Source organism: Ctenopharyngodon idella, chromosome 10, assembly GCF_019924925.1.
Source record: "Ctenopharyngodon idella isolate HZGC_01 chromosome 10, HZGC01, whole genome shotgun sequence".
Lineage (NCBI taxonomy): Eukaryota > Metazoa > Chordata > Actinopteri > Cypriniformes > Xenocyprididae > Ctenopharyngodon > Ctenopharyngodon idella.
Genome location: NC_067229.1, coordinates 33263191 through 33276647, shown reverse-complemented (window position 1 = coordinate 33276647; position 13457 = coordinate 33263191). Strand labels below are relative to the sequence as shown.

Here is a 13457-nt window from a genome sequence, read left to right as displayed (position 1 = left end):
ACACTCAAGTTTTCTAGTTGTAGTTAATTGTGAATTAAGAGGAGAGAAGAGTAAAGAGAATGCTGAGCATGTGCGTGCATGTTCTGTCTCGGACAATTTATTAAAGTTTCCCAAATGAATTATTCTTTTTGTTTCTTGTCTACAAAACACTATCAAATCGATAACACTCAATAAAATATGACTGATACTGAGACACTAGAGATGAGCAGATACAGATTTAGATCTAAAAAACTCCTTTAGATTTCCACCCCAGTTATATTAGATCCAGTCTCTTTACCAGATCCCGTCAGAAGACATGAATTTTGTCTTATATCCAAAACCAGTTACCAAAACTGCATTTTTCTGGTACCCAAAACAGTCTTCTATCAGCCTAAGAGGTTGACAGATGAAGCCAATCAAGACATAGATTGATTATGAATACAAGCTTTCATGATACCAAAACATAAATTGAAAAGCTTGTCAATCTATTAGTCCATCAACTGTCTGGTTACCCATATTCTTCAAAACACCTTCTTTTGTGTTTTGAGATATAGAGCTATAAAGCTTTTGTATTCCATTCTTCTTTGTAGATAGAACTTTTTTTTTTTCTAAAAAAAAAAAAAAAAAAAAAAAAAGTCCCAAAATGTACACAACTTAAAAAACATCACATAATGTAAATAAGTTGTCACAGAATAAGCACATGTGAATAACTCAATTTTGACAAAAACGTCAGATACCTTATAAATCCAAGGTGACGATATGGCTTTGTCAGCTATTCTGAAACATTTCAAATATTTTTGACCAGAGAAAAAAATGTACCATGAGAACTGATTATCATTACTGTACAGAGTAGAAAAATCAAAACTGGTTTTGTCTATACAAATGAAGGTCAGTTGAATCCAAAATAACCCCAATGACAATAAAATATCTTCTTTTCTGTTCCACAGAAGAAATAATGTCATGCATGTTTGGAACTACATGAGGGTCAGACTCAGAGGGTGAATAAACATGACAGAATGTGCAACTTTGGGTCAACTATCACTTTAAGATTGCTAAATAGCCCCCACTAGTGTCAGTGAGATGTATAACTGACACTACATTGTTTGAAGAGGCAGCAGAATTTCTCTTCATATGCAATGCCAAATCAGAACAATGTCAAATCATGTTCCTCTATTCAAAACATTGAATATATGACTATCCATTTCAAATACATTTATTTCTGAATTTCTTCTCATCATATCTTTATGCCTCCCACATAATGGCATTCTTACTCAGACATAAGAGGGAAATTGAGTGAAAACAATATAATTGTCTAATAAATGGTGTGTGGACTGTGAAAAACATCTTATTGAATTCTATAAACTATTCTAGAACTTATAATGTGGCTGTTGCATGATCTTGGATTTCACACATTCAGATGGTTTCATTACATGGTTTAGGTACTAAAAACACATTCAAGAAGAAACTGAACATTTTGTTCATGTCATTTTTATCATTAAAACTTGACCCAAATGTTATATAATCATCTTCTACACAGAACTAACCTGTAATAGAAATTATACTTTTTTTTAAGTGAAATATAAATATATATAAATTATAAATATATATACTTGTACTCAGATCTCTTTTGTGTCTTAATTTACTCTTATATAGCAATAGGAGTTTTATATTGGGTCTTTTGCTTGAGTCTCCTGCTTCTCAGGGTTTTCTCCTTAGAAAAAGTTCATGGTAGCTTCACATGTCATTGAGTCATCTCATTGAAAGACATGTGAAAGACAGGTATGTAAGTATAAGTTAAGGTATATAACACATTTCAGTGTGAGACAGAGAGACCATTTCTCTCTATGATCAACACAGTAACCTGACTAAACTAAAAAAGAGCATTTTTGTTGTGGGGCTTAAAGTAAAAAATCTCTTTAAAAATCTAAGCTTTTTGACAGCTCAAGATCATGAAATGTATTTTTTTCTTTCCACCAGTTGGGTAAAATGGAATAAACACAAGAAAATGTTATGATATGCATTCAAAAAATACTCTGGATTATTTTATTTATTTATTTACCTTGATTAAAATGTTTGAGAAACATTTTGAAAATAATTCTTATTTAATCATTTTATTATTATTTCTTAAAAAAAATAAGCAGTGGCACAGTTTAAATTCTAATATTAGGGGGAAAACAGGTCAAGTTCATTGGTTTTTTTTCTTGTCCCACCAGTGAGGCATAATGGAGTAAGAAATACAATGATATTTATTCAAAAAATCTCTTGGATTATTAATTATTATTATTATTACTAATTTCACCTTGACTAGAATGTTTATGAAATTATTGTGTTTATTTAAGGTGCAAGAAAAGTATTGTAGTGCTTTTTTACTTACAAGACTTGGCGTTTTTGGTGCAATTAAATCGACTACTACAATAAAAAGAAATGTTTGAAAAATACAACATTTGTAGACTTGATGTTGCGTGTTTAAAGTTGACACTTGGACCTCAACTTCTTCTTTTTATAGAACATTAAAAAGTAGAAGAGCACAGAATAGAGCCCACTTGAAGACAACCACAGGGAAACAAACAACAGTTAGCACTTGTATTCATCTGAGATAGAGTACTTACGTCAATATGAGCTTCACTGAAGCACAAGAGACGGACAGAGCAGATGAAGAGGCGATCTATTCCAATGCAGACATTATGAATGATGGTCTCAGAACAGGCTTGGAGGATTCAGATGCAAAGGGACTTCGAACACTTCAGTGCACAGGTATACAGACTCACCTCATTATGATAATGAACGCTAACACACACAGAGAACATTTTCAGAATTGTAAACTAAGATTTGGAAACATTTCTTTCATATCTGTTGTTTTTAGGACGTGATTCTGTGTGGAAGAGAACGTACGGAGCAGCTGCGGTGTGTTTGGTGCTGCTGTGTGTTCTGCTGATTGTCATCATAGTGCTGCGCGTCCAGCTCAATACAGAGACTCACCAATGTCAAATTGACAGCAAGATCTTTACAAATAAGAGAGACCAATTGCTAACTGTGAATACAGAACTCATGACAAAGAGACAACAGTTACTAAACAATAATACAGACCTTGTGAAAGAGAGAAACCAGTTAATAAACAATAATACAGACCTTGTGAAAGAGAGAAACCAGTTAATAAACAATAATACAGACCTTGTGAAAGAGAAAGAAAAATTACTAATTGAGAATGCCATGCTCAAATCTAATGAAACCTTGTTAATAAGCAAGATTGCAAACCTCACATATGAAATAAATCAGTTACTAACAGAGAAAACTAACCAGTCCAAAACCAATTTGACCTGTACCAATTGTACCTCATTGATCTTTGAGTGAGAAGTCATCAGCCTATGTATTGTTCATTATATCTAATTTAAAAAAAAAAAAAAAAAAACATTCAGCAATAAAATATATATATATATATATATATATATATATATATATATATATATTGAAACAATTTAACCATCTATGGAGGATATTATCTCTGCAACATCATGACATATAAGTGACGTGTCTTTTAATACACTGCTTTTGTATATTTTAACATTTTGTTTAAATACATTGTAATGACATTTTTCACATTAAAGCTTTGAATTGATGAATCCAGACTCATTTCAAATTTGTCATCCATGCTGAACAAAGTAATTGCAATTAACAATAAGGCTAAAAGAAGTGAAGTTAAGTAAAATCAACTAAAACTAATTTGTGCACAGGAGGACAGACAGTATTAGTGATCACATACTTCAAAGAAATTTATTCAAAATTACTGAATATAACATTAGAGTGCAGTCTTAAATTCAACTTTCTGCATGCAAGGCACTCAAGTTGACTTATGACAAACAACGGTTTACAGTGTTAATTGGGTTACATTTAATATAGCTTACTTGTGATAAAAAACACATAATAATGAAAGAAGTTTTACAGTAAGACAGAACATCCAGCACTGGTACATATGAAACACCAGAGATTACCCTTACAAAAAAGAAAAGTTCAAGTTTATTTATGTGGTACTAAGCATACTGATATCAATGTAATAGTAGTATACTTGTAAGTGTATTATTTCAATACTACTTGGGACTAAATTGGCCCACTTTTAAGTAAGTGTAACAGTAGTAAACTTTGAGTACACAGCTAGTTTACAACTACGTATTTCGTTTACTGCAACTATACTACAAGTAAACTTATAGTTATACTGACAGTTTAGTTAAATACTTTAGCATATTTTTTTTTTATTTTTTTTTCATGAAAGTACACTTTGAGGTATACTGTCAGTAAACTACTAGTTTAGTAGTTTTATACTGCAAGTATACTTGTAAGTTTTCTTTAAGTGAACTTAACATTATACTGATAGTTTACTATTTACAGTGCCCTCCACTAATATTGGCACCCTTAGTAAATATGAGCAAAGGCAGCTGTGAAAATAAATCTGCATTAAAAATACGTAATTATACTTTTAAGTAGATCTCGATCAAAAGATCAAAAGAGTAAATATATAGGCTGAATATACTTAGACTTTTCTGTCAGTATAAGTCAAGTATACTTAGGAGTAATTTAAGTATATTTCTGAAAAGTAGGCCTACATAAAAAGTAGACTAAAAGTATACTTTCTTATTTTTATTTTAAAAGAAGTATACTAATACCACACTTGAATAAACTTATTTTTTGTAAGGGCGAGTCTAGATGGATAAATGTGGTTTAATTGCCCTGAGGACATCGATAGTGCACTCTAAATTAAAAATGGAAGAATTAAAAATTAAACTTTAGAACAGTTTAAATGGCATTTATGTGTATTTTAGGAGCTTCTGGTGGTATTATAGGCCTATCAATTACTAAGAAAAACACTGAGCAAAGAATGCTGAGTTCCATGTCTGTTGTCTGTCAAGTCTAGTAAAAGACTTTACGTGCTACAGAAGCCACAGACCAGCTGAAGCACGCGTGTATTCTGTGGTGAGATACTGTGACAGATCTGCAAACTGCTGTGTCAGGTTTTTGCGTGCTAAATACCCCCTACTAGTGGTAGAAATATGTATAACGCGCGCACGCGCACACACATATAACGGTATTGGCAGTACTTCTCTCCTGCCTATTCAATACTAAATCAGAATTTATTACGTTATGTGTATATCCTTGACTTCCAAGGTGAAAACAACCCAATCCTTATAAATGGGCAGCTCATTGAGACTAGTTTTTTTTTTTTTTTTAAATACTTTATATATTTTATAACTATCCCTTTAGTTAAACGTTTGATGCCATATCAATTGGAGTTTGATGCAATACTCAGATCTGTACTCTAAATCACAGTATAAGCATATCATGTATCAAGGGCTGAAAACTGTTTGTATGAAAGATGAAAGAAAGACTGCAGAGGGAGAAAGAGGCAGTATGTGTTGGGGAGGTAAAAAAAAAAAAAAAAGGTGTGCTTCTCTAAATCTGAAGAGATGGAGGTGTTGTCATGGTGACTGTTTCTATGGAGACAGTGCTGCCTAGGTCAGCACCAGTGAAACGGTGTGTTTTGTCAATATGCGATCACACACACTCTCCCAACTCAAGATAGTGAGTCTGAAACTCCAGAAATATACTGTAAAAGATTTTATTCAGATTGCTGTATTTACAAGCAAGGGGCAAATCATAAAGTCCAGCAAGGACACAAAGGCATTGTTTACTTTGTTTGCATATGGACATTTCGCAAGTAAGGCAACAGAATGTAAATACAAATACAGAAGCGAGTAACCCAAGGCATGTCGATGATATTGTGATGTATAGCAGTATGCTGATAGTATCAAGATACTGAACTTCATACTGTTTTTTGTTGTTTCAAATTTCAGGCACACTTTTCTCTGCCCTAAGGCACACAGCAATTGTTTTACTTGTGTCATTTTGCTCTAAATTCTCAAATCTGCTGTCAGGAACTCCAATTTGAGCTGTCACCTTTACGGAAAGTAAGGTAAAATGAATAACATGGCTGTCAATACTATAAAGGTAACTTTGAGTGTCATTCTGTCTCTTGGTCACAGCATGTGTCAATCTAAATACAGATCACATGTTTCAAGTGACCTATATTGCTGTTTTTTTCCCGCTCTCTCTTTCTCCTTGTCCCTCCTACACCACTTTTTTTTTTTTTCCTCATTCCTTTCCTTCCCACTTTTTCTCCGGTTGCTGCAACAAATCGGAAAAGAATATAGCTTGGATTTCTGTAATGATATAATTAGATCTACATAATAATGATATAATGAAACTGCCAAATATCTCACCACAAATTATAATTTCTTAAAACATTGCACTGTCATCATAAAAGAAGCAGCATTAAATACATTAACAAGCATTTTTATCTCATTTTCATAATACAAAACAATATAAACCTCAAAAACTTCAGTAAACAAGGCCAAAAATGACACTCAATAGCAATTTAACAGTACAATTGTTGATACTTGTACAAAAAAAAAAAAAAAAAAAAAAAACGTTATATTGTTGTAAGTTATTAATATTTGTAGCAGAATAATATCCTGGCATTGGCTACATACATCTGCAAAAAGCTAGATTAATAATTTTTTTTATCTTTTTTGTTGGATTTGCACTTTTTTTGTCTCCTTGGTTTTCAGTAAAATTTTAGCACCTCACTAATTGTAATGTAATTATTACTCTTTGTAGCATTTGTCTATGATTTAAAATAGCGTTCTTTAATTTTCAAAATAGCAAGAGAATGTCAATTTTAGGCTGTTTACAGAACAGGAGAAAAACAAACATGAATCTATGTATACATGTGCATCACACTGATGTGAAACCAAGTGTTTTGAGGTATAGACAATGCCTGGCTCATTAGATTGTGCTCATCTGATCACAGCTTTCTCATCAGCATGTTCAAACTGTAAAAATAGAGCATCATTAATAGCAGAACCAGCTGTCCTTGCAGTTCATATCTTACTGGAACCACAAAAGGCTGAATGTCTAGGTAGGTTCTTCTTGTAGTCATGAAGTATCACTTCTCTCTCTTCTGTAAAAGAGTCTATATAGAAATCTTTTAGATACAAAAAGTCCATTTTGTTTGTCACAGCCATGCAAAGTCATGCTCAATGTGGTTACAAATGGCTGACATATAGTTGTTAGACCCAGCCTTAAATCACCAAAAATATGAGATCCAGCAGCGCTGAATGTCTTTCTCTGACACAATGTTGGTCTCGATATCAAAAAAGTCAATTGAAAGTTAATTCTTCAATTAGCCCAAAAGGCAATGTTGAAGAAGAGGAAGCAAGAGAAGAAGTGATGGTAAAAATAACTGAACAGAGTTCATTGAATAAATTAATAAATTAAACCCTGAAAAACGGTAAAGCAGAAGATCAATCTGTCCCTCATGGACAGCGAGCCTGGTGTGGAAGGTTGTAAACCATCAGTCAACATGTCCAGATCATGGTAAATCACTGCTTGACTCCTGTCAACAGATGGAAACACAATTAATCAAACAGAGTCAAGACTGCAGAACATAAAATGTTTTACATTTTACATTTGGCAAAGCAATTTTAGTGCCATACTCTATAGTTTGAGCTACAGGAATGCTGCACCTCAAGCATTTCTGTAGCTCTTAAAAAGTTTAGTTTTTAAATAGTAACATAGAACAGTGTGTTTTAGAAACAAAATAGAGTGATAAACAAAATAACATTACTGGGCCTTCTCATACTTGACTGAAGGTATGGCATTTTGTTGCAAGAAAAAAAGTTTTACTCTATCTATCTTTACTTCATCTATATCCAGGCCCTCGATTTACCCTGCAAAATTATCCTTGATAACCTGGAACTGCATAAACCAATTCCTCATTTTACCTATAAGGCAAACCTTTTTTTCTGGCCAAAACAAATTTCAAATATATGCTAAATTATTGTGGTGGAATGCGGTTGGCAGGTCATATTCTTCGCCTACCAGATAATTGATACTTAAAGATTGCGGACAGGAGGCAAGCGGAAATGAGGCCGACCCCATAAAACAGGGTGCCAATGTTCAGAGAAGACCTGCGAAATGCTGGCATCAGATGGGAAGATGTTGAAAACCCTGCCTCAGATAAGACTCATTGGAGGAAGCTTGCTGCCCTATGTGCCTTGTGCTGAAGGAACCAATGACGATTGATAGATTTAAACCTCCAAATGCCAAAATATATTACAAAATGTACTTTGATGGGCAAGAAAATACATTTCCAATCTTAAATATATATATATAAAAAATAAATATATATGCATTGCAATCTTATAGTTTATTGAACAGAGGTCTAGACTCTAAAATTAAGGTTGCATATCTGAGTGTGATTAAGTCTGAGAGATAGCAACCATTTAGAGACAGCTCAGAAAAAGCTCTCTAAGACAGATTTGGGCTGACTTAAAGGGTTAGTTCACCCAAAAATGAAAATTCTGTCATTAATTACTCACCCTTATGTCTCTCCAAACACGTAAGACTTTTGTTCATCTTCGGAACACAAATGAAGATCTTTTTGATGAAATATAAGAGCTTTCTGTCCCTCCATGCAATTGAAAATTTGAAAATTGAAAATTTGACACTTCAAAAAGTTCATAAAGAGATCGTAAAATGAATCCATATGAATTTAGTGGTTTAATCCAAATTTTCTGAAGAGACTCTGATTGCTTTATATGATGAACAGATTGAATTAAGGCTTTTATTCACATATAAAACATTGATCAGAGAACATAAACAGATGCTCAACCAAACCTGAATGACACGCGAGAACAAAACTCTTCCGGAAGCTCAAATGTGCTGTGTAACATACAAGAACGAACCTCATTGGTTCTCACACACATCAAGCAAACACGCTTGAGCTTCCGTTTACCACATATTATGTGTGAGTTTATGAATGCTAATATGAATAAAAGCCTAAATTCAATCTGTTCATCACATAAAGCGATCATGTCTCTTCAGAAAATTTGGACTAAACCACTCAATTCAAATGGTTTAGTTTTATGATCTCTTTATGAACTTCTCGAAGCGTCAAAGTGACAGTTGCGTAGTTGTCTATGGAGGGACAGAATACTGTCAGATTTCATCAAAAAGATCTTCATTTGAATTCTGCAGATGAACGAAAGTCTTAAGGGTTTGTAACAACATGAGGGTGAGTAACTAATGACAAAATTTTCATTTTTGGCTGAACTAACGCTTTAAAGGTGTGGAAAATTCTCACTGTCAGTGCTTCTGTCTCACTTTTCCCTTGCTTCACACCTCCATCACTGCATGCCATACCCGTTCTCCCACTCACATCCAAATTTAGACACATACTGATGCATAAACACTGAGTGTCCTACTTGATGAATTATAAATATCAAAAACAGATTGTTGCAGTGTATCATTTACAATACACACTTTTTTTTACATCTATATCAATGCATATACTTTTTTAACAGAATATGGATTAGTTTATACATTTTAAATGTTTTACTTAAAAAGTGTCCTTGAGCTATATTTATTTACAATAAATTAACTTGGCTTGATGTTATGTAATGCAGACTTTTTTAAGTGTGGCCTATGTGTTCAAATACTTTTCGGGGTCACTTTCTAGTAGTTACAGTACCTGTAAAGTGGAAGACCTTGATGCACTGGTCTCAGTCAGCGCAGCACTTCCCGGGATACTTGACACAATAAACCCTGCTCCGTTAGGAAGGGGCTGCCGCACCACCACCTTCCCTTTTCTAGTCTCTGCCAGAAACAGACTGTACCAGTAGGCATCACTTGAGATGAGAGTAGAGTCAGCGATGGTGGAGGAGTTCCTCTGGCTGATGATGCTGTTCCTTCCCTGAGGAGCCGCTTGTGAGGGTTTTGGTTCCTGACATTTCAGCACTATGATCACCAGGATAGTAATGAGCAGCAGAAACAACACCGACCCCAAACCGATCAACAAGTACAGGTTTAGATCGGTGATCAGGTCGTATTCGACAGGCACCTCTGTAGTTTCTGTAAACTGCGTGACTACTTGGTCCACTGTGGAGATCTTAATGGTCACCGTGGCAGAGCGAGGAGGTTCTCCATTGTCTCTGGCTATGATGATCAGGTGTTGATCTTTGGGGTCCCTGTAACTGAACATCCGCGTGGTTCGTATCTCGCCGTTGTACTGATCGAGGCTGAATAGTGGGGTGTCGGTGATCTGGAGAAACTGATATGTTATACGAGAGTTCTGCATGGAGTCAGCATCCAACGCAATGACCTTGGTGACCAGGGATCCTTTATCGCTTGACCTCGGGATTTTTTCTTCTATAACAGCGCCCTGCGGACGCCATGGAGAAACTATGAGGGGTGTGTTGTCGTTTTGGTCCAGGATGATGATGTGTACGGTTACATTACTGCTAAGAGGAGGGAGTCCAGAATCTCTCGCTTCAATATGAAACAGAAATTCCTTCTCTCTTTCGTAGTCAAACGTGCGTAAAGCATAGAGGTTGCCGTTTTCTGGATTGATTGAAAACAGCATGGACATTGAGGTGTTGGCTATCTCCTTTTCTATGATGAAGTAAACAAGATACTGATTTTCATGCAGGTCTGGGTCATGAGCGGTTAGTGAGGCTAGCAATGCTCCAGGCTCATTGTTTTCCATCAGATGAATGGTATAGAGGATTTGAGGGAACATTGGGGCGTTATCATTGACGTCTTGAATTGTAACACTGATCGTCTCATTATCGGTCAGAGGAGGGGTTCCTCTGTCGGTCACATGAAGTGTGATGTCATAACTGTGGATGCGCTCACGGTCAAGTGATTCAGTGACTGTTAATGCAAAAAAGTCTTCCGATGACTTATTAAGAGCAAAAGGTAACATCTCAGCATTGTGGATGGAGAGAACAACTTTGCCATTATCTCCAGAGTCCCTGTCGCTCACGCTGATGACGGCGATCACCGTTCCTACAGGGTCATTTTCTTTAATCAAACTCTGTGAAGATTTTATCGTAATCTCAGGATGGTTGTCGTTTAGATCGGTGATGAACACTAAAATTTTACACTGACCTGAAAGCGGATTCACTGCCTTGTCCTTGGCTTCAACATACATCTCAAAACTCTTTACTTCTTCAAAATCAATCACGTCTTTTACTCTTATTTCTCCATTGGTGGGATCCAAAGAGAACTTTTCTTGTGTTTTCTCAGATGTGTATAAAGTGAAAGAGTATATGACATCCGCATTGGCACCCTCATCCAAATCTGTTGCATTCAGCTGCATAATCAGTGTCCCGATTGGTGCATTTTCAATGAGGTCAACAGAGTAGACTTGTCGATCAAACTGAGGGGCGTTGTCGTTGATATCCAGCACTTGAATGATAATGCTGGCCGTACCTGAACGCGCAGGTATGCCGCCGTCCACAGCGGTGAGGGTTAGTGTGTGGACAGCTTGTTTTTCTCTGTCCAAACTAGCTTTTAGCACCAGGTCGACGTATTTAGTCCCGTCACTTCCAGACTGGATTTCAATGGTAAACTCGTTACTTTCACTCAGATAATAGGTCTCGATTGAGTTCTCTCCAACATCTGCATCCACCGCGTTTGTTAAAGAAAATCTCTCTCCAGGTGTTGCTGATTCCGAAACATCGAGCGGTATTCTCTCCCTTCTGAACTGAGGCGCGTTGTCATTTATGTCCATAATTTCCAATTCGATATTAAATATGCGTATTGGATTCTCAATTATTACATCCATCTTGAGGAAACAGAACGATGATGTTTTGGCCGGGCATAAATACTCCCGGTCGATTTTCTCAGCGATAAACAGTTCTCCGGTGTCTTTATTTATCTCTAGGTATTTCTTGCTATGAATATAATCCAGCTTTACCTTTCGTTCCAACAGGCTGTGCGCGTCAAGGCCCAAATCCGTGGCGATATTTGCGATCACGGAGCCCACTGGAATTTCCTCGGGGATGGAGTATCTTGTTACAGCCGAGGCGAGACTCCACAGCGCGGAGAGGACGGCGAAACCGAGACGCCATCTCCTCCTTGGATCCATTGCAGAGCGCACGTCAATGCTTTCGCTGTCTTTCACAAGAAATATAGCAATGTTTTCGAAAACGAATGGAGGTTAGCGGGTATTTGGATTTGTAAAAGCATCCAGCAGAGCATCGCCATAGCGCCGTGCCGTGGATCCCGCCCGCTGATCAGATTCAGCTGAGCTTCAGTGCTGCTCTGACTGCTTCTGTCCAACAGCATTATGAAAGCAAGGCTTGGCTGTGCTTGCATCCCATTTCCCCTTAAAGTGAATAGCAGTAGTGCAGCGACATCGTGTGAAGATAAACGTTTACATAGAATAATGTATTTTATGGAGGAAAAAAAAAAATATATATATTATTTCTGAAATTAGCCAGCATATATAATGTACAGTTTGTCTGCAAATGTTGAACAAATAAATAAATGTATTTATATATGAGATACTCTTTAATTTTCTCGACAATTTAAGACTGTTGGGGTCATCAAACAAAAAGCAAGTTCAGCACCACGGACAGATCCATAATGTGACTTGTTTCCGCTGATAAGCCAATCAAAATACAAGCATGTTTATGTTGTTAAAATTAACAACAACATCAACAACAAAAATTAATTTCTGCGCGAAAATTCTCACTTTATTACTGTAATGAACACTTTTTTTCATTCCTAAACTCACAGAGTTGTAGATAGAGATCAAAGCCTGTTGACTGATTTTATATATATATATATATATATATATATATATATATATATATATATATATATATGATGCGATCTACTGATAATAATCAGGTGTGTAGCAACTTCAGGTGTGTAGCTAATCTATAAAGAAGCACTGTGATTACATGTCTCTTCAAACCATTTGTAGAATAATGCCATTGTGTAATGCCATATTGATATACCCCTGGTTTCACAGACGAGGCTTAAGCCTAATCCTAGACAAAAATGTATGTTTGAGCTGTCTTAAATGAAAGCAACTTGCACTGACATATCTTAAAATGTCAGTGCCATTGTTTTGTTTCAAGATGCACATCAGTAATGATTTTTTTTTTTCTAAGGCCTGTTTATAAAAGCTACTTAAATGTCCTAATTGAACTAACTTAATCTAAGCCCTGTCTGTGAAACTGGGCCTTAATGTTATACATGTAAGATCCACCTATAAATTTAAGCAATGCTCTATGGGAATAGTCAATAAATGCTGTTTCTTGTAGTTTTGGCACAGCAAGAACCACTGCAGTGAAAACCCTACTTCTTTTTCTTTCTTTTTTTTTAAGGAGAAAGACCAAAGAGCAATATTAAATAAATTCTAATAATAATCTTTATTCTGTACATTTTGGAAACAAAAGGGATATCATTTTGGAAAATATAACCTGATTTCTCACCAATATGGGTAATAACAATTAAAGCAACCATCTGTTTAATGCTTTCAGAAAGTTTCTGAACACTGAAGATATCTGGAAAAATATGCAAAAATAAATAAATAAATAAATAAATAAATAAACGAATTATCAGAGTACTTTAAG

General features: G+C 35.5%; 1 protein-coding gene across 1 annotated transcript; it reads right to left on the bottom strand.

The window, feature by feature from the left end:
• Window positions 1-5101: 5101 nt before the first annotated feature.
• LOC127521888 (protocadherin alpha-C2) lies at window positions 5102-12619 on the bottom strand. The gene is made up of 2 exons (XM_051911354.1): window positions 9560-12619; window positions 5102-7423 (listed from the first exon to the last, which is right to left on the bottom strand). Exons 1-2 carry the CDS (start codon window positions 11957-11959, stop codon window positions 7400-7402), a joined length of 2424 nt encoding a protein of 807 aa, XP_051767314.1. The 5' UTR covers window positions 11960-12619; the 3' UTR covers window positions 5102-7399.
• Between the last annotated feature and the right edge of the window lie 838 nt (window positions 12620-13457).